General features: G+C 33.8%; 2 protein-coding genes across 4 annotated transcripts in view; both read right to left on the bottom strand.

Annotated features, from left to right (window-relative positions):
* The window catches only part of LOC129946458 (tyrosine-protein kinase Src64B), a 286,349-nt gene that overhangs the window by 9,130 nt on the left and 254,514 nt on the right, over nucleotides 1-22,705 (bottom strand). For all 3 annotated transcript variants that reach the window (XM_056056640.1, XM_056056641.1, XM_056056642.1), the window contains one exon: nucleotides 5,887-7,310. In XM_056056640.1, coding sequence (XP_055912615.1) covers nucleotides 5,887-6,115 — 229 coding nt within the window. In that variant the 5' untranslated portion in view covers nucleotides 6,116-7,310. The remainder of the gene's footprint in view (nucleotides 1-5,886; nucleotides 7,311-22,705) is intronic.
* LOC129946459 (uncharacterized) lies at nucleotides 13,640-15,465 on the bottom strand. The gene has a single exon (XM_056056643.1). It carries the CDS (start codon nucleotides 15,255-15,257, stop codon nucleotides 13,671-13,673), a length of 1,587 nt encoding a protein of 528 aa, XP_055912618.1. The 5' UTR covers nucleotides 15,258-15,465; the 3' UTR covers nucleotides 13,640-13,670.

The following is a 22,705-nucleotide window of genomic DNA, read 5'->3' as shown; positions in this document are numbered from 1 at the left end:
TTTACAAAGTAAGTGAAAGATATTATTCACAGCCAGCTCATCGTGTGCCAATCAGGAAAAGCATTTGAGGATTGAAGCTACAGTATTTTAGGGATAACAGATGATGTCAAGTGTTTACTACCTGTTGTTGTTTTCTCTTTCGTTAACAGACAGACATGGTGGTTCTGTGAAAAAAAATCATCCTTTTAAATTGTTAGACAACTTAAGTCGTAACTTTTGCCTCGAATTAAGACTTTTCTAAGAGGAAATATCAGCGTACAAAAAATAGATTTGTTTGCTTGCTTAAATTGATAGTTTTGACTCTTAGTCCGAATTAATTGATGAGAATACAATTTAGCTAAACGTAAAAGAGATTCGGCAGAATAACTGTGATGATGTAATGATTTGTTTTATGCTAATTTTTAGGGAACATAATTCAATTTTATCCTCTCAAAATTTCAAACTCGTTTTTCTTGATTCGCGTTAGGCGATTTTTCATTGTTTTAAGACGGAAAGGACCAGCAGTCTCTACCAATTTTTTTTTTTAAATAAACACGCACAAGCTTTTATAAACTTTTGATAATATTTGATTATCAAAAATGTCATTATTTTTTTTTACTATTTTTAAAAGTTTGATATCCCAGAAAAAATAAGAGTCAACATTTCTTAGCAAAATTAAAATGTACATTTACAAGTAACTGCATACCAAAAATATTTTGTAGACAAAATTAAAAAAAATGTATACATAAATAAGTAATTCAAAAATTGCTATAACGATCTTCGAAAAAAAAATTATTAAATCAAAGTTTTTTAATGAAATAAATGGCATTTAAATTATTATTTTGCAGGCAACTTTTTAAATCTTAAGATACAGGAAATATTTTTAAAAAGATTCTTTGAATACATTAGCGACAAAGGTATTTGGTATTTCTTCAAACGCTTATGCTATATATGTAGATTGTAGAGTCTGGCATAACACCTCTTTACATTATAAACATTAAAAACAACTCAGATTACATATTGAAAGTTATGAAGAGGGATGAAAGAAGCTTTTACAAATCCATTATGACAAGGCTTATACAAACAAATGACTCCCCGTTTAAGGAATGGATCCAGATAGCTTCTTCAAATGGCAGGAATATATTCTTTTTGGAGTCCAATTTGAATCAATGGCACACCATGTTCAATGATCTGATCGTCAAGACTGATGATCATATCTTCAGTGAACATCTTTCAAGAGCCTCAACAACATTATCAAGAAATGTGTATAGAAACCTCAACCACCAAATAACATCATATGCTAATTACTTCAGTAACGAGTTTTCTTTAGAGGCTATTAGTTACATATTTAGAGCGCGAGTCGAAACACTGATTCTTAACTCTATGCCGCATCGAACTGATCTTCCACAAATCTGTAGCCTTTATAAAACCGGAGAACCAAAAAACATCACACACTACTTTGCATCGTGTCCTCTACTCCAAAAGATTCGGCGGGTGTATTTCGAACTGAGATTTCTTCCCCCAACTCGGCTCTATGAAATTCTTAATGGAGATTTAGGATGGTCAACGTTCTATAGATACTGCAAACATGCTCTAAATTACCGCAATAGTTTTTCCTAACTCTTCAACCAGTTATTGCAATTGGGGGTTCATGAAAAGTTTTCTAATTACTAAATTTTTTATATCTTAAAATAAAGAAACTATCTATCTCTCTATCTACATTAGCGACAGAGTCGTGCATTTTATTAAACTTTTAACTTCGAATCGTCAGGGAATATGTATTGATGTGACAGCCTTTTCGCTTAGTAAAACGTCCTTAAATTACAAATATTCCTTGTATGTTTCATCATTCAATAATTAATACGGACATTTTTAAATAATTTGATAGAACATTTTATTTCAAAATATATATTAAATTTTTTCCTGTCACACTAATATTACCGATGAAGGCTGCTATTGCTTCCAATGGCAATTATTTCTTCTCATTCAAGGTAGTCTTTAAATTTAAGTCAAACTCGTAAAATAGCTTGCCTTGTTTAGTGTCAAGTGTTTATCCACTAAACCAAACATTTGATGCCAATAATGGCTTAAGAATTAATGTTTATATCCAATGAGTATTATTGTTCCCTTCTTCTTTGAAAATTTTGGTTTGGTTTGCGGTAAAGTCCTTACATTCTATCCTAATTGCTAAACTTAGAGGTGGTGTTCGGTGTATATTTTCATACCCATCAATAAGATACCATCCGCTTATATCACGGCTTTTACTGTCTTTACATTTAGTTTACTTGATGTTTAATAAAATATAAAACGGAAAATAGTAACGAACCTTTTGTAAAGCATCCTTAAATCATTCTCATTTTTACCGGAGTTAGAGGTTTGTCTACCAAGAGTTATATAACCAAGCTTTTTAGAGTGATTTATTTTAAAATTATTTCATTAAGTGTATTTTATATGAAGTTAGGAACAAATTAGTTTTGACAATACATTTAAGTTGCCTGTCAGGTTAAAAAGGAAATTTAAAAGTATATAAGCTTAGTAAGTTGATTAAGTTACTATACATACATAAGTTATGACGCTTTGAGTTTGAGTAGTAGTTGACACTAAGAACGTAGAGAAGTTGAGAATAAGAAAGCATGCCGCTGCCAAGATTTTGTTTTCTGAACGTTTTGAATACTAGGCAGGTTCCAATGAAGTGCATAGCATTTTCTGATTCATCTGTATCTCCTTGGAAGGCTCTTCCATTGATATTAAGGAACCCGCAGCGAGCTTTAAAAATTATGGAAATCATATCACGTGAATTGGAGTCATCAAAGTAGTTCGGTATACCAGAGTACATCAAGTTCCAATATTCATCGTGAAATTGAGACTGTGTCGCAAAAACTGTAAATTCAGTTCAGTGTTTTTATTTTATTTTCAGTAAAAGAATGTTATGTAAGCTGGGCCATTCAAATAAACTCATGTCAAAAGAAAAATCCAACGAACATCCATGAAAAAAAAATCCAACCATTCATTAACCAAGAAGACTTTCTTGTCTATAATGGCTTTCCATAAAATGTTGACTAATCTTTTATTAGGAAGATTTAGATTTCGTCTTATGAAAGAAAAATGTAGCTGGAAGGAGGAGGTTCTTTCAAGGTGCAGAGCAAAGTTAGGCGTATTTTCGGGCAGTACAAATCACCTTTTCATGATGAAACACTGCAATGTTTGTTGTATTACCGGTATCGCCAAACTTGAGGCGGCATAGTATATTTTGAACTTTGTTGAGTGTTGGACGGTATTGTCTCGCAGCAGTCTCGACCACGTTGCATTGATGGAATTTTTAGATGTTCCGAATCTGTTTGTTAAATGCTCATTTCAAGACATATTGCAATTAAACAATACGCTAAGATATTTGTATTGATTAGAAACCTTTATTTCAGAATTATTGTAAAACCATTTTACTGCTGCTCTACTTTCACCATTGCGAAATATTACTATTTCCGACTTATCAAGATTCAATTGAATGCAGTTAGTCTTAAAACCTTCAATTAGCTGTTGCAAATTGGAGGGATTATCTGACAACAGTACAATATTGTCCGTATATAACAGGGCGTTAATTTGAGGATCGTCTAAAACAATACCGAATTGGAAGTTCCGCTTGAAGATCATTTAAAAACAGAACGAAAAGAAGAGAGCTCAGCACACATCCTTGACGAACGATTTTCTTAGTAAGGAAGAAGTCTGACAAACACGAACCATCTCAAACAGCTGCAGTAATATTCTTATAAAGAGACTTTATAAAGTAGCCAGTATCTTCGAAGATATTCAGAGAGTCAATAGCTTATAAATAAGAGCATTCCTGTCAATGCTATCAAAAGCAGCCTTAAGATCGATGACAAAGGTGTAGAGTTGCTTCTTTTGCCGAAGTTTTAGTTGAATTATGCATAAAAGATCTTAAACTTGGTCCACAGTAGAATAGTTGGTTCTATATGCAGCTTGAAATTCATTGATGATGCTGTTTTGGGGTATATAATGGATGTTCTGAAAGATGATGGCAGCGTTGCTGTATCAAGAATATTTTCGTTAAATAATATTCAGTTGTTTTTTAAGATATCGAGTTTTGAAAAAAATTATTATTATTTTTTTAATAATAGAAAAAGTAAAATTTTACAGCTGCAAAAAAGATATGATTGAAATCGGTTCATTAGTTGTTGAGAAAACTTAACAACAAAATAACAGTTCTATTTTAGGTACAATTCTGAAGAAATACAAAAATATATTTTTATATTGAATGAACATAAGTTCAGACACACAACTTTAGAGAACATTTCAAAAAATCTATGGGTTCGTTTTTTCGAGAATTCGTATTTTTAATTTTTGACCAAAGTATTTGTATAGGGACGACTATTGCTATTTTTAGTCTTAACGGAAAATTTAATAAATCCTTTTTTTTTTTGAATCCACTTAAAAAATACTTTTAAAGTTTGAACTCAAAGGTATGGGTTGAAGCTGCGAGGACACACAGGATACAGACGGACGGAATGACAGGACGCACTTTTTTTGACTTCTCTACCAACGTATATCATGTTTGATTAAAATCTTGAGGTCGAATTTTTTTTTAAAATAAAATACTTGCCATAAAGTTCCTATATGTCCCAAGTAAAAATACATTTACAGTTGACTTTAACTGACATCTCGTTACACTTTTTTAATACTCTAAGAAGTAATTAAAGAATTTCAATTACTAATTACATTAATTGAAAATCGCCAATTACTTGAATTTTTTTTAAAAAACCAGCAATGATTACCTTTTCTATTAATCATTACTCAAAAATAATATAATAAGGAAATAAATTACAGTGACTGTAGTTTAAAATTATTTTATTTCAAGAACTTGAATAAGCCCATCGCAATTTTCGATTACAAGTAATTGAATTTTGTTTCATATACAATTAAAACTAATTTTTTTCAATTACAATTACGTGTAATTTATATAAAATTAAATGTAGTTGTTATGGAAAAAATGTCAATTACAAATAACTTGTAATTGAAATGAAAGTTGAAATTAAGTTCAAAACATAAACATTATTTCCCAACTCTGTTTATACGTAATTATAATCAAGGTCAAGTTTTCCCATTTTACAGAAACAAACTCAGCCAATTTTAGACCCCTCATTAAGTTCAAAATCAATGAAAACAGAAACTTTAAAAATTAAAACACTTGCTAAGCTATAGTTGAGCGTGATGGTTAGTGCGTTGGACTGTTATGCAAGGGGTCTTGGGTTCAATCCCTGCCTGTGCCACCTTAATTTAAAAAATTAATTTTCGCGGGTACTGCCTCTTGCGAGGAATTGACAAATTATCCAAGAGTAATTTTTGCCATGAAAAAGTGCTTTTTCAAATTAGCCGTTCGGATTCGGCATATAAATTGTAAGTCCCTTCCATCTCTGGCAACATTACTCGCACACAGGAATAGTTGAGAGTTGTAAGTCACTAAGCTCTGGTTCTTTAGGGACTATTGCAGTTACTGAGATATATCACTTCAAAAATCGTAAAAAAAACATAATTGACTGACTGACCACGACAATTAAGAAGTACTATTTGAAAATATCGAAAAATCATCAATTTCGATTAAGGGGCGTTATATCCACCCACTTATAATGCATTTGGTTTATTTACTTGGAATTTTTTCCAATTTTTGATACAATTTAGCAGAGTGGAAGAGGTCAACGTTTATGAAAATTGGATACCAAGAAAAATTTGAAACCTAGAAAATTGTGGATGATTATTAACAGCAAAGTTAACCCACAAAGCCATAAAATCACAGACTATTTTTCGACATTCAAAAGAAGGAAATGTGATCTGTTTAAGTTGATTGAAAAATTTCAAATGCAAAAAATAATACATATATTATGGAATCATACTCACTTGGTGTTGTCCTCGGTCGAATGATATCCACACCGCCTTTACTGGCAATCTTTATCTGTCCTCGATTCGGATCTGGCGTGTACCGTGAGTCCAGCGAGCCCCCATTATTGTGTTTCTGCCCGCTTGTTATGTTCGTATTACCAAAGGCATACTCACTCTTCTTGTATCCGGTCGGATAAGCTAAGGCCAGTTCTTGGTCCTGTCGCTTGCTACAACATTTGTTGCCCATTTTTGTTACTAATTTGTTATAAATGTGTTGTTATTGTTTATATTTTTAAAGCTATACGCCAATCACAAATGGCTAGCTGTCTTTGTTGTCTATCACTTTGACGATGTTTTTCTTTATCCTTTTCTAAGTGTTTTTTTTTTATTATTATTAATTTGTGACGTATAAAATGCTAAGTTTTATAAATTTGTTTATAAATGCAATATCCTTGACTATGTTCTTTTTTTTGTGTTTATTTTATAATAAAATATTGTTTGTTTTTATATTTTTTGTATATGAATAAATTCCTATGTGAGCGTAGCAATTGATCCTTTTTTTATAAGCTTACTTTTTCTTTTTAATTTTTTTTAATAAATTTTAGTTAATTTTAATTTTTAAAAAAATTCGAAATCAATTTATTTGGCATAATAATTCATCAAAGTTAGAAGGAGACATAAGAAGAATACGATAGATAGATAGTAGTGAGCTGGTGTATTTTTATTTTTTGTTGTTGTTGTAAATGATTGAGAAGGAGGAGATCATTTGTTATAATTTTTTTCATTAAAAATTGTTTTTTTTTTTTACGTTACACAACTATCAGTCAATAATTTAATCATAATAATAAAAATATTAATTAAAAAAATGCACTAAATGGCGTAGTTAATAGTTAATTTTTTTTTCTGAACAATACAAAAAATGTGTGACAAAAAATATTTGGTTTTTTGTGTGAATAGATGGCGATGAAGTGTTTTTGTTTAAGCTTTTTGTTTCATAAGAACTTTTAACTTTTAATTGTTTTTATTTGGAAATATAATTACATAATTATACTATTGGGTAGGTTTAATATTTTCAAGGTGTCTATTTTATGAGTAGGGGGGTAAAAGATATAATTTCACGCCTTTGAACTTGGATAGGAATGTAGTGTTTTTGTTTTTTGTTATTTTATTTTATTTTATTTTTGTTTAATTTAATAGTCGTCAGGTTTTATGGTTTTGGCGTGTTATGGTTTTTTCCGTTTTTTATTTCCAATTTTTTGTGTAAGATTTTTGTTTAGTTTGGTTTTTGTTGTTGTTTTGAAAACGTGTTATGAACGATGATTTATTAAATATCGTATAAGATGTTGTATTATTGTTGGCCCAATCATTTTCGCAAAAATGTTGTTTTTTTTTTCTTCACGAGGCTTTTTTTAAAATTTGTTCCTTTGACAGCTTTTTGTTATCTGAAAGTAAATAAAAAAAAGAAAATTAAATTAAGTTCATGAACATTCAGTGACAACTATGTTTTCTTTCTTATTGACGAATTAGCGACGCAACGCAAGTACGATGGTGCTAGTTTGTATATATTTAATACATAAAAAACGGCAATTTCATTAAAAATATCCACCTATAATCTTCTGTAATTATTATAAAGTATGATACGATTACTGTTCATACAAAACAAACACGGCATACACTATTTGGCGCCTTTTGAATATTTACACAGGCAGTTCGAATTACAACTTACAAACAAAAAAATCAACCTATACTTTATCCCATCGGAATGAATCCTTTCAAAACGTTTTACATATATGTATGCAGTTTATATATTTCCGTTTAACAACATAGCGCGCTGCAACGCCTCCAGGGCCACCACATTCAATCGATTTTTTTTTTTTGAGAAATTGATTGTAATTCGAAAACCGCATTGTCGTTATGCGGAAATAATAAATTCAATGTACACCTCCAACCCACTTTAAGGTAAATTTGATAAGAGAAATAAAAAAACAAAAAGAGTCCAGAATACAATTGTGTTGTATTTACTTCTTTTAATTTATTAAAAAATTTTTAATTGGTAAAAAGAAACCTTTTGTCGAAAATAATATTATCGACGAAAATGAACATGGGAACAGCTTTATGGTAATGGGACCAGGACACGATGATCTCTTTTTATTTTATTTTTCGAAACTTTAATTATTTCTTACAATAAATAATATAAATATCATTTATGAAATAAATAAAATTTAGTTGACTTTATGAGGAAAATATAAGATAAATATTCAATCGTGAATAAAAGTTTCAATCGTGGTTCAAAAGAAATTTTAGACACATTGATGTATTACGAAGGGTTTTTCAATAAGAGGTTTTATTTTTATATTGGAAAAAACAAAGATTTTTTTAAGAGAAATCAATAAATTGTTATTATGAAGTATAAAGGATTGCGATTTTTAATGAAAAACAATATAAGCTAAAAGACCACTATGGTTAAGGTTGCAGCACCTTATCCTTTTCATAAAGTTTTACATGACCAATTCGCACATTTAAGGCTGTATGTTCTCGATAAGTTCTATATCTAAGGTTTTGAATAAGTTGTGGAGCACTGGCATCAACCTTATTTTCATGTCACCACAAAATGAAAAGTCTTGGATAATTAAAAGTGATCGCAGTTTTCCAGAAATAAAAGGTCAGCGGCATGAAACTTTTCTTGCAAAATTGCGGTTGTTTCGTTGCTTTTGCGAGACGTAGTACCACGCGTCGCCGCTTCGGCCGCCGCACTATGAAACCGAACGAATTTTAGCGTCTCAAAAGTGATTTTGAAAAATTCGAAGTCTCATGCTATAAAATGTATTTTTTGTGAAACAATATTTTTTTGTCAATATTTTCGGTTTTGAATTGTTTATTTAAAAAAACACATTTTTTTACAATTTTAGGAGCTCGACAAAAATCCTAGTATCAGACCCTTCTTGTGGGTGCCAGTCGGTGATAATCACCAGAACTGTCTTTAGACTTGTCGAGATGGGTATCAGTTAAGGTCAGGACGAATTATTTGTGATTTCCGTTACTCTTCAATAGTTCAACCTCCAGCAAGTTCTGACCATAGATATGGATTAAATAATTTTCAGTGGAGGTCTGAGCGGTTTCATAATACGTGCGAAAGAATGAAAGGGGGAGGGGAATGTACCAGCCAATTTACCGGTTCGCCAGAACTTTTCTTTACGCCTACTCAGTGGTGATCTGAGCGACCCTAATTTTCAGTGGCGGTCTGAGCGTTTTTATAATAAGTGGGGCAGAATGAAAGGGGGGGAGGTAAACCAGCCGATAAATTCCTATATCTAAAGGAACTTTCAATTCTTTACCATAGAACAACCCCTCTACTATAAACGTTACTTACAACCTACAAACTTTGAGGATAAACTTTCGGCCTCCAGGAGACCGTAACGGGGAGTACACTGGAACTTCCGATGCTGTGATGCTTCCCAAATCTTCTGTGCTTTCTCAACCGAACAACCCAGCCAAACCCTCGGGTAAAGTAAAGCCAGCCGTAGCAGAGGTACTCGTGAAAATTTAAAGTCATCAGGCATTTGTTTCAAGACCCACTTAAACAGAGCCAAACCATTTTTGACAAAATTGGAAAAAATGAGGCAGCCAGAAGGACACTAAAGACATAATAAAGCACCAAAATGTTATTGACGAGTACAATAACCTTTTCGTTATTCAAAAAGGCCGTAAGAGTAAGAGTAAGAGTAAGGGTAAGAGTAAGAGTAAGAGTAAGAGTAAGAGTAAGAGTAAGAGTAAGAGTAAGAGTAAGAGTAAGAGTAAGAGTAAGAGTAAGAGTAAGAGTAAGAGTAAGAGTAAGAGTAAGAGTAAGAGTAAGAGTAAGAGTAAGAGTAAGAGTAAGAGTAAGAGTAAGAGTAAGAGTAAGAGTAAGAGTAAGAGTAAGAGTAAGAGTAAGAGTAAGAGTAAGAGTAAGAGTAAGAGTAAGAGTAAGAGTAAGAGTAAGAGTAAGAGTAAGAGTAAGAGTAAGAGTAAGAGTAAGAGTAAGAGTAAGAGTAAGAGTAAGAGTAAGAGTAAGAGTAAGAGTAAGAGTAAGAGTAAGAGTAAGAGTAAGAGTAAGAGTAAGAGTAAGAGTAAGAGTAAGAGTAAGAGTAAGAGTAAGAGTAAGAGTAAGAGTAAGAGTAAGAGTAAGAGTAAGAGTAAGAGTAAGAGTAAGAGTAAGAGTAAGAGTAAGAGTAAGAGTAAGAGTAAGAGTAAGAGTAAGAGTAAGAGTAAGAGTAAGAGTAAGAGTAAGAGTAAGAGTAAGAGTAAGAGTAAGAGTAAGAGTAAGAGTAAGAGTAAGAGTAAGAGTAAGAGTAAGAGTAAGAGTAAGAGTAAGAGTAAGAGTAAGAGTAAGAGTAAGAGTAAGAGTAAGAGTAAGAGTAAGAGTAAGGGGTTTCAGTAAGAGGGCCAACCAGCTGAGAAAAGGAGTCAGGCAAAGAAAGGTATTGTTCCATCTCCCAGAGCTGATTACTTGCTCTAAGTGAGGTTTTCAGAAATTACCTTCACCAAAAGCAAATGTCTGCTAGCGTAATAGAACGGCATCGAGGGCTAGCTCTCTGAGATGGTTTATACCTATACTTTTTTCCAAAAGTGAGATCACCTACCTTAGTATTGACTTTGTTGAAATGCTCAGGGGATACGAATTTTAAGAGAAATCATTTCTAAGGTAAGCAATGACTGGTAGGGCTTGAAACTCAAGTTCAAAAAACTTAAAACATTATTTAAAGTTATCAAAAGATTTATAATTTGAAATTTAGATTTTGTAAACAGAAACATAACGCATAAAAAAGGCAACCCTATAAAATGTATTTCTTCTTGATACTTCATTTAACCGTTTTTAATTAAAACTCTAAACCATCTTCCCTTTCATCAATTTTATATAGGATTTTTTTGGTGCTCCGTGGCGGCCATTTTGTTTTGGTGACATCTGTCACATCGTTTGTTTATTATTCAATTGGTTATGCAAAATCATCATGAGAAGTTACACGATTGAACAGCACGATCAAATGATTAAACTTTATTATCAAAATGAGGGTTCTTTAACTCATACGTTGCGCGCATTCGGCCCATTCTACGGTTGACGTGGTGGGCCTTCATAGTCGACTCTTCAAAATTCAAGAATCAGCCAACTCCCTCATTTTCAAGGAACCCAAGATCGGCCGAGAACATCGTCGCGGTCCACGAAATTATACAGCACAACCCGAGGCAGTCTATTCCTCGCCGTGCAAAAGAACTCGACCTTTCGCAGACTTAAACTTGGCGAATTTTGCGTCGATTCAACTGACCAGAGGAGCTCAAAGTTTACGACCATAGAAAAAGCACCATTCGTTCGCTGACTGGGTTTCGAATCGTTTGGAAGACGACTCCAATTTTGGCTGAAAAATCATCTTTAGTGGCAAGGCGCATTTTTGGATGAATGGCTGTATTAAAATTTGCGGTATATGAAACGACACCAATTAATGCGAGGTTCATTAAGTGATAATATATCCTCAAAAAGTAACGGCGTAATTGGTCCGTATTTGTTTGAAAACGACGTGAGTGAGGCAGTCACCGTCAACAGAGACCCCTACATAACGTTGAGAACTAATTTCTCTGGTCCAAATTGAACAATATGGAACAAGACGACATGTGGTTCCAGCAGGACGGCACGCGGGCGCGGCTCTACGTACGACACAGCAAACTCCACGACATCTACACACAACATATACCAGCCCTTCTTGAAAAACAATTTTGGTTTTTGAAATCAAACAAATAATGAAGTCAACAAAAGTCTTATAATACAAATTTTCTTATTTAATGTATTTACTTAAAATGTCTGTATAAAAATTATGTTTTTACATTTTCAAACATTTTCGAAAGTTCATAAAATACGTGAATTTTAAACGTCAATTATTTTGTCGAAGAAACATGAAAGTTACACATTTTTGAGGCCGTCAAGCTTCTTTGGTCTCATTAACGTCGGTCGTTCACATCAATATTTTCCTATTCCGGCCATACAGAATTCTTTATCATAACTCGGTTCTGCAATCTGTTAAATCAACACTAAGAGCTACACGAGGAATATTATTAGTTGTTCTTTAGCGACGCACGTGATTTGCAATCCTCACATGACTAATTGTCTTAAATTTTTGCTTCACGACCTTGGTAAATGTTTATCATCAATATTTTGCTTCGTTTGTAACAGCAGAATAATAAATAAGAAAAAATGTTGATGAAATTTTAATTTACCGGGAAATATTTGCACCTCAAAATCCAGGATTCTTGGATAGGAAAAAAACAAATAGACATATTATTTAAAAACAAGTGGATTTACTTTTGGATAAAACTTTGAGCTCAAACATTTGGCCGCAATCACCTTTCAAAGTTCGAAAATTCTCAGTAAAAAAATTCTTTAGATTATACCAAGAATCTCGAGTGGAATTTTGTTTTTGTGTTAATATTTTTCGAATTTTCTGATATCTCTCCCTTATTTAATATTCCATCAGCAATTTCCTGGAACTTTTTACCTGAAACCAGTAAATTTTAAAGGAAGCATTCGAGCATCACTCACGTTTTCAATGCTCAAAGAGAATTATCAGAGAATTATTTCCGAGAAAAATTGAATTCGCAATAACTTCCACTTTTCATACAAACAAATCAAATAACAACCAGACTTTAAACAAAATGGTAAGTTTGTCTTGAATTACACAATAAAAAAGACTTCATAACTTGATTAGAGACGTTCTACTTTATGACTCGCTATCGCTATCGTCAATGCTGGTTGTCTCTTTAGAAACTTTTCTCTTCCTTTGTGAATTTAAAATATGAATACCTACAGCCCTCCGGACAAAAGTAATTATAGGCTGCCTAGAATTAACTTTAATGCTATTTTTATTTTTTTTTATTTTGGTTGGTCTCATTACATTTTTCATATAGAACATAAACGAACGGAAGTCACAACGCAACGCAAGTCCTTTTCAAATTGAATTGTGATGGAAGTCGCATATGTGCGTGTGAAGCCCGCCCATACAGCCTTCTGTTCACTATAAACTATAATATGCGGGTAGAGTTCAAAATGCTTTTATTTTTGATTGTGAGTTTACGACGACGAGTAAATTAATTTGTACATTGTCATTTTTTTATTACAAACTTTGAAGAGAAACTCAGAACCTCACATCGCTTCAAAATTTTTCTTTTGTTTCTGAAGTATGAGTGGGGGGGGGGGCGACGTCTGTCCATCCATCCATCATCAGTATACTTATGATAATATCAAGTGACTTCAAGAGACCTACTCATCAGTTTCAATGAACAACACAATACGAATAAAACAAAACTGAATGACTTTACTTTGAATTGAGTTTAAAGTACTTTTTTTTGTATTGATGTAACAATAAAAATTATATTAAAGTTACTGATGAATTAAATATTAATAAATTATCCATGAAGTAATTCAATGCGAAAGTTTATTCAAAGTTAAGGTTTGGAAAGAACTCTGAACAAAGTAATTCTATCTCATATGTGTTGGGCGCCATTTAGGGCAAACTAGTTTTCATCAAATAACTCGCTTGTTTTTAACAATAGCCAAAAATTGTATGTATCAACAATCGTAGAAATTATATTTTTACAATCATTGTAATAACTTATTTTTGCACACAGTTGATATTTATCGAACAAATTAGGAAAAACAAGAAAATTCCGAAGCTCGATTCAAACTATTTTGACCAATATAATATTATAAATGTTTTTCAAGAGCATTGTGCATTTATTTTAAGCCAAAAACTTTTACATTTAATAATTGTATCGAACATTTAAATAATATTATATTTCTGTTTCCTGAATAACTCATCCATAAAACTAACAAAACTCACTGCCAATCCAACGAACCATCCAACAAAAACATAATGGAAATAATCCAAATCCAGTGGCTTAACAAACACCGTTCGATCCACCCACACTTTTGAGAAGTTCATTGCAACTGCCAAGCGAAATGCTTCCTCTTCCCAATAAAAATCCAATCCGGCTTGCTGAATCCGCAAAAAGAACCCCAACAAATATGGTGTCAGATAGGAGTTCTGACGCAGAGGAAACATGAGGTAATGCGGCCCAAAGCAAATATTCGACATACGAAACATAGGATGATTAAGCCCACGTTGCTGTTTGTGCAGATAGAACCAGCGGTCCTGCTGAATGGTGTAAGCAAAGTTGTGGTCGAAATTATCCCGCCGTTTGATAACCTCGAAATACGGAACTGGATAGAGAAGCTGCAGAAACTTTTCCCCAAAATGGGAATACTTTTGAGCTGTCTCCAATTCATAGTCCACTATCATAATCCGAAGGTTCGCTCGAACAAGATCGTCAACGGTTTCGATGGGCGGTCGGAATACCATCTCCGTGCAGAAACTCGTCAAATAGGTTGAATAGAAGCAGGACAGTACGAAGGCCAAGAGGAAAACCTGTGCGTAGAAGACAAATTGTCGAATAGTGGGAGGGTCCATACGACACGACATGTTCGGAGTATACATCATCAAGGTTAGGCTGCGGAAAAAGTACCGCATTCCAGCATCATCCTCCACCGATGACTTTCTTGGATCGACGAAGCTCATGAAAATTGCAATGAAGATGACACCAAACCCAGCGGCAACCCAAGTTCCAGAATCAAACGCCGTCACAAAGTATTCATTCTTCGGAACAGCCCTATGCACCGGAACTATGACACAAAAGTAGATCATGTCAAGTGGATAGCTCCAGCCGAAATCTTCTAAATAGAACATCGAATAGGAGTGAAGACTCAAGTCCCATTTCTTGTATGGAAGCTGCTTGAGCACCATTTTCAGATCGGAGTTCGGTAGAAAAGTTTTAACGAGGTTGATGTTCATGTACTCTGCGAACATCATTATGATGTTGGCATTCCTCCCCACCAAATGCAACTTGCCCTTGTATTTGTACGAGAAGACCCTTGGAACATCTTCTATGTAGGGCGTTTCGATGCGATACTGTTTAAAGTCGTTTGTTGTAGGCAGAAAGAGTTTGCCCGAGTCAATCAGATCAGTTCGATTCAGCCACTTGAAGTTTGGATGAGGATCAATGGTGAAGACACGAATCTGATGCGTAGTTCTCTCTTCAAAAAGCACCACCACCAGAAAAAACTTCTCCTCCTCCAACCAATACAGCAGATAGTTCAAGTCTTGCAACACCACCGGTCGACTTAGGACAATAAACATCTTGGAATTATGTATAAAATTCAGAGTTTCCGAAACCGTTTTAAGGACACCATATGATTTAGGCTTAGTAAGAACTATCGACAAGGCCAGATCACAGTTGATACGATAGTGCAATTCGCCGTTAGCAAACTCAACAAAATGTAACTGAGGAAGTGGTGCATCCTTGGTGATCATTTTGAATAAATCCGTAAAGTTTGGGAAGTCCTCGTCGAAGGTGTTATGCCGAAATATTGGTAATGTTTCAATTTCGTGGACTTCATGTAGTTTCTTAATAATTGAAGATATCAAACTACTATTTAGATTGGTATTTGAGGAAAATTTCAAACGCACTATTAGAACAATCCAAGCAAGTGCCAGAGGTTTCTTGAGTAGCAACGACGACTTCATGGTTGAACGTCAAGCAACTGAATTCAGAAGTCAAAGCTTTCTTTTTTCTGATGTGTCTATCCAAGGTTGAATTATTAATTCCAATCGCAATTATAATTCATATATTGCATTGCGTACATATAAAAGAAAAGAAAATGTAATTACTTTTATTTAGGGAGATAACAACAACAACAAGAAAACATAAGTGCGAATAATAATTTTAATGAAATTTATCATTTTCTTTAATCCAAAGTAGCGGCATCGTTGAAGCAAATCCATAAGAGGGGTAAATAACATACCACGAAGAAAGACTTAATTATCTAGGTGTGCATTTCATATTGCATGGAAAATTACAGGTTGTCATTTCGATATTTAGGTAAATGCATGAACTTCTGTGGACTAATATTAATAACTATTAATATTATTGGTGTTTTGGAAGTGAAGTTCACGCACATAATTTCCTAGCTGCATTGTCAAAATTCCTATTTTATTTCGGAATTTCTCCTACTACGTCTACTTCTTTTTAAAACAAAATTCATTTATTCATGTTTCAAAAGTTATCTTCTGTTTATGTTTTAAAAAGTTAACTTATTTTTAAGATTTGTAATAACTTGGTTCATAATTGATAGTATCGTACCACACAAAGTGTTTCTATCTCTCCGCTTACACTCCTTTTGTAAGCTCTTTAGAGAAAGCTAATCTCTTTGCTAGGCAGTTCTCCGGCAATTCAACGCTGCCAGTGAGTGTTATGACTCCGCCTGTACTTGAGCGAGTTAATGGTTCTATGGGGCAAATCTTTTTTCGCACTCGTACTGTAGCGAGAATCCTAAAAGATCTTAACATACATAAATTGCTGGTCCGAATGGTATCCCAGTTATTGTTCTGAAGAGGCATTCTTCATCGCTGGCAAGACCACTGCGTAAGCTTTTTCATCTGTCCTACTCCTCAGGCCTCGTTCCGAGCGAAAGGAATATGTCGAAGATAGAAAGATTCTTAATGACCGGCAATACGGCTTTTGTAGCAATAGGTCCGATGGTGCTCTCATAGTTCATCTCACCGAACAGTGGAGGAAATCTTTACATAGTTTTGGAGAAAGTAAGATTATTGCACTAGATATTTCAAAAGAATTTGACAGGGTTTGACATCAGGCTCTCTTATCGAAAATGCGTGCTTTCGGTTTTCATGGATCCCTCCTTCATTGGATTAGTAATTACCTTTCGAATCGTTCAGTACAAGTTGTATTGTTGTTGTGTTGAATGGATTCAAGTCTGAAAACCACAAAATAAATACTGGTGTGCCCCAGGGCTCTGTTTTATCTCCAACACTCTTTCTCATTTTTATTAATAATCTCCTGTCTGCAACTTCTAATAAAATACATTGGTTCGCTGACGACAGTACTCTTAGTATTTCATACTCGTTTTTAGATTCACACCCCTCTTCTTCAGATGTGGAACTGCAACGACAAAATATGATAAGCTCATTATATTCCGACCTAAACAGCATTGTACAATGGGGAATAAGAAACCGCGATGGCGCCAAAAATGAACCAAGATGTTGGGGTTTTCTAAGGCGATGCAAGAAGTTTTTCTCCCCCTCTGATCTGGATGTTATCTACAAGACTTATATACGTCCAAAGCTTGAGTATAACTCCCATATATGGGCTGGTGCTTCTGCAACTTACTTAAGCTTTTTGGATAGTATTGAACGTACAGCATTTAGATGGATTGGTGATATTACCATCATAAGATCAATGACGTCACTTGAACAGCGTCGAAATGTTTCTTTTCTCATCCTCTCTCACCGTTATTTTAATGGTTTATGCTCTAGAGAAATAGCCAATTGTTTTCCTCCCCTTAAACAGCTCAACCGTACTACTCGCGCTTCTAGGAATGCTCATCAATATACCCTCGAGCCCAACTTCAATCGTACTGTCAAGTACGGAGATTCGTTATTTAGCCGTACTATGCGAATGTGGAATGACTTGTAACACTCTGTCTTTCTCAGCCATTGCAATATTGAGGAATTCAAAACCAATGTGCACCAACGTCTCCTTTCCACCCCTCTCTTAATTGAATGCTTTGGTTTACTTGGTTCAAAAATATGCACCATTTTTTTTAAGTTGCGTTAGTGACTAATCCAAAATAGTAACACAATCGAGTGGCTTTATCAAACTCCTGTTGCATCATAGAAATCACGGTTTCAAAACACATTTGTTTAACAACAATAGCTACATCGTCGTGCTTTTCTTAAAAATCCGTAGATGTATAAAAAGCACCAGACCCAGTGTTGACCCTTGTGGTTCACCATGTTTGCAGCTTCTTTTCTTCCTCCATGAACTTTTGACTTTTAGTTTAAATGTTGTTTCTAAAGGTAGCTCTTGATCCATTTCAAAATTGCTTTACAAATACAAATTCTGTAAAAGACATCCAACAGTTTATCGTGACTCAACGTGTCAAGCACCTTGAAGTCTACGATCATGACCTGTTTGTTATGATTTTATAGAGATTAATGTTTACTCCTTTATAAATGGGGCAAAGAACTGGAGTTTTTAAAACGTGTGTCAAACTTCTTTTCACAATTTGTTGAATCCGTCAGCCCTTAAGATTTTATTAGGAGTCAGACTTCGAATTTCGATTTTATCAGCTTATTCATTTATATAGATTGAGAAAATTGTTGATAAGGCTGTGTCGATGTTTTTACATCGCTTATGTGTACAATATTAGTTTCGTGTGTAAAAAAATGTTTGAAAGTTCGTCAGTGGTATCAGCAACGTTTGAAGTTTTACAATATTGTATAATTTTATCCACTGACGCTTTACTTCTATTCAATATTTCGTTTATAATATTCAATGGCGGTATCTTAGCCATAACTTGACGAATGTTCGTTTTTGATTCAAGAGTTCAATGTTTATCTCTATAAACACGGTCTTTCGCGGAGCTCTACAAAAAATAGTTCAGCAATGTCAAATCGTATGATTTTGGTGGCCAGTTGATATCGCTACGACGAGAAATTACCCGGACAGGAAATGTCTCTTGCATTTCTCATATTCTCTCCAGTTTTGTAGCATGTGGTTCCGTCTAGTTGAAACTACATAATCTCCAAGTTATCGGTTATCATATGACCTTAACGCTCCGAATTGACGATGACAGTCCTTATATCGTCGTTTTTGAATAAGTAATAACCATTCACACTTCCGGACCAAACAGTGAATTTTTGTCGATGTAAAGTCTTCTCTTCAATTACTTGAGGATTCTCAGACTTGCAAATACGACTTTTTTGTTTATTTAGATATCCACCGAGTGTGAAATGTGCTTTGTCGCTGAAAAAAATGTTGTTCGAAAAAAAATCGCCATCCACTCCCTGTTGTTCAAGCACCCATTCGACGTATCTAGGACGTTGTGAATGGTCAGCTTGCTTCTGTTGTTATGTGAGCTGGACCTTATATGAATGAAGGTGTAGATCCCAATCCAAAATACGCTATAATGTCCCGTAAGACAGTCCTAACTCCTGAGAACGACGAGAAATCAACACATTCGGGTCTTCGACAACCCTTTCACTTACAGTAGCGATATTTTCAGTGGTACGAACGCAACGATAATGCACAGGCTTTACAATACCTGTAAGCAATGTAGTCTTTTTAAATTTCTTCACAATTTTGCTAATGGCTTGCGTAGTTGAACGATCATGTAATCAACAATCTCCACTTAAAGCACGATATGTGGCTGTGCCAGAATCAACATTTTTGTAGTAAGTTTTAACAATTTGTATGCGTTTTGCGAAAATTAAGCGATCCATTTTCGTAAATGTCAGAGTTTCAACTGAACAAAATTAGCTTTACAACTTAGTTCGACAAAAGTGAATAAGCCGCTTCTTTTCATTTTCGAGACAAAATTATTGTACAATTGATCAACGTCATTTTCGTACAAGTGCAATAATTAATAGTGCTTACACTTGAGAAGACTGAAGTTCTGAAAAACTTAAATACTTTGATGCACTACATTTTAGTAGAACTTATGTGTATTGTGAAACCTAGTCGTTCATTTTCTTATTGACGGGATAAAACAAAAATAAATGACAGTTAATTTGACAAATGAAGCTTGAGCAATATGGCCGCAATAACTTGTCAAATGAATCGGTTTACAAATTACTTAATTTTCTTGAAAAGTTATTTTGATTTTTCATTCCCTTATTATTTTTGATATATGACTTAAAAAGTTTCAAGTATTATTTTACATAAGCCTGAATAAGGATGCCTTAATATGTATTTTCCATAGAAGTTCAGTTTTTTGTATCATAAACTGCACTATTTTTAATTCTCTCCTAGGGAAAAAGAACTTTTAGCAGACAACAAAATTTCTTATACTTTATCTGTTCTCATGTTTGAAAATTTCAAAGGATATTACTTGTCTTGAAATAAATAATTACATATATACAAAAATATATAAAAATAAAACCATCCAGGTTCAACAGCATGCGAATGACATTTGAGGAAAGAAATAAAAAAAAAAAATTAGCGTGTTGTTCCCGGAAAAGTACAGAATCATAGTTTTCATATATCACGAACGAGGCTATAGAAAAACGGTAAAACGATGAAGGAAGAAGAAAAGGTCCTTGTTACTCGGTTTACAAAAAAGAAAAAAATATAGTTCATTTTAAATGTGCGCAACGGCCCGATATAAGGATGTGTTCTTGCAAAGAGAACTTAATTGTGGATGCGTTCCGTTTTGTGCAACATGCAACGGTTGAAGATTTGGAAAATTGCTAAATGTTTTTTTCTTTTTTTTTCTAATTTACAGGGTGGTTCTTTTTGTTCTCTTTTCTACCTTATCAAATTAAAAACTTAAGTTTTCAACGTTATTTCTGTGCAAAAAGGATAATTCGAAAATCAAAAGTCGAAAGTTTATAAAAGAATGTTTATATAGAAAAAATGTCATTGAAAAGAGCACAAGATCAATTTAAGGTAATTTTAAGTGGGATTGTAGAAGGCTGTATATTGAGACCGATACTTTTTTGTATTTAGTAAACAAATTTTGAAGTTAATTTTAAAACCAAATAATATTACATCAGAACACCCGGTAAGTATAATTGTATTGCTGTCTTGCAAGAAAACAAATTCTTATAGAGGAAAGCGTTAGAAGGTACTAAAATGAAATGTAGGTGCATAGGTACATAAGTTGTGCAGGAAGAACACGATTTAAAAAAAGAAGACGTTTGCATCTTCATCTTCAATGAGGATACAGAATACAAAACCCTGCAAACGGAAACATGGAAGAACATTTTCCCATAGTGAAAAGAAAATTCTTTGCAATTTCCTTACCCATGTCAAACAAAAGAAAAAAAAGAAACTTATGTGGCGTGTTGCAGTTTAAGGGTTTTTTAGTTTCATATTATCTACTTTTTTTTGGGATTATGTATTTTAAATAATGCTATACTAATTTGAGTGGCAATGATTATAATGTTTTAGAAAAAGGTTTCCTTTGTATACAGACGGAATAAGTTGAAGACGTCTTTGGGTTACATTAACAAGTTAATATTTTTTTTTATGAAATTTTGTTCATAAGATTCATTCATAAGATAGTTTTCTTTAAAATAAAAACATAAAAATAAATAAATGTTGTGTTAGGGTTAAGGAAAATACTGCCTGGTCAAGTAGGTAGAAGTTAGAGTATTTATTTGATTAAAAACTAGGACATATTTTTGCCAATTAGACATACAAATTATAATACATAAAACTTAAGCTTTTAGTTAAGTGATAAAATTATGTTTAAGAGGGAGGTGGAAAGAGAAAATGCACGCATTAAGCTGAAACTTAATCGTTTCCTACCTTTGAACAACTTGCAATTCGTGTCGGTTTGTCTATATTTTTAAAAGTTTTACAAAATATTTATAACAACATTTTCCGTCAGATAAAAACAAATTTAGGACAATATTTTACTCTCCTTTTCTAGATTCTTGATTCGAAACGTTTTTTTTTTTTTTAAACAGTTGTCAATTGGATATTTCTTAAAAAAAAACTTAAAGTTAAGAACGAATATTTTGATTTTAATGTCTGTTTTTTGTTACCGAGATATTTTGTTACAAAACCAATTTATACCATTTAAAAGTGTTAACAGCAAATTTTTGTAAGTGGTTTTGAGTCGTAAATGCGTGACTTCGGATATACCCAAAGAAAAAAGTTGCGTATCACCAAAACGACAAACGAGACTACCGGGAAATATCCCGCGTACGTCATTCATTATATTGTTTTCTACGCAATTCATATTTTTAAAAAATGTTCAGCCTGCCAATTTGATAGACACTATTTGCAGACAAGTACATGCTGTCATCGAGAAAGGGCCTACAACACCGAAATTTTGGTCAAAACGTCATCATCAACAGACTTAACTTTGAGGTAGTTAAGGACTTCGCGTAAATAAACTTCGCCTTGAACGCAGAAAGCAACACAAGTGCTGAGATTAACCGAAGAATTACTCTTGCTTGCCGCTGTTTCTTTGGGCTAAAAAAGCAATGGTGTAGCGACCAAAGTGTTGCTATATAGGACCCTCATCATCATCATCCCTGTCCTGCTACACGGTGACAAAGCGGCAAAAGCACTTTGGGTCGTTTCGAGAGAACAGTTTTTCATGTGATCTACGGACCCGTATGCTTTAGAAGGGGAATGGAAAACGACAAGCTGTAGGGGCTGTAAAGCGAAGTGGACTTAGCCAGAAAGGTAAAAGTCCAACGACTGAGATGGCTGGGCTGAGTAGAGCGTATGGAAACCAATACTCCGGCCCAGAAAGTCTTCGAAAACACACCCACAGGACAGCGCAGTAGAGGAAGACCACGAATCAGGTGGCGCGCACAATTGAAAAGTGACTTCACTAAACTTGGAGTGCGAAACTGGAGACATATAGCTGGGGACCGAGCTAGATGGGGAAGTTTGTTGAGGCCCTAGTTCACATCGGACTTTAGCAACACCTTAAGTAATTAAGTATTGACACCGTTTATAAAACTAAATTGTTTCTTTAAAACTACAAAATCAGTGACCTAATTTAGGGCTCTAAAAAAAATTTTGGGCTCTGTAACGTGTTTTTTTGTAGGCTTACTTACAAAACCGTACCGTCGAGGTGTAAAAGAGAGCATATCTATAATTTAAATTCTAAACGTAGGTAATTATTATGTGTGGGTTTCAACTGTTGAACTTGTAAGTCCAATTCTCACTTAACGATACGTCGAACGGAAGACCGTTTCATTTGGAAAGTCTGAGCTTGTTT

This window comes from Eupeodes corollae, chromosome 2, assembly GCF_945859685.1.
Source record: "Eupeodes corollae chromosome 2, idEupCoro1.1, whole genome shotgun sequence".
NCBI classification, from domain to species: Eukaryota; Metazoa; Arthropoda; class Insecta; order Diptera; family Syrphidae; genus Eupeodes; species Eupeodes corollae.
Note: the sequence above shows the minus strand (reverse complement) of the source record. Positions and strands in the feature narration are given on the sequence as shown.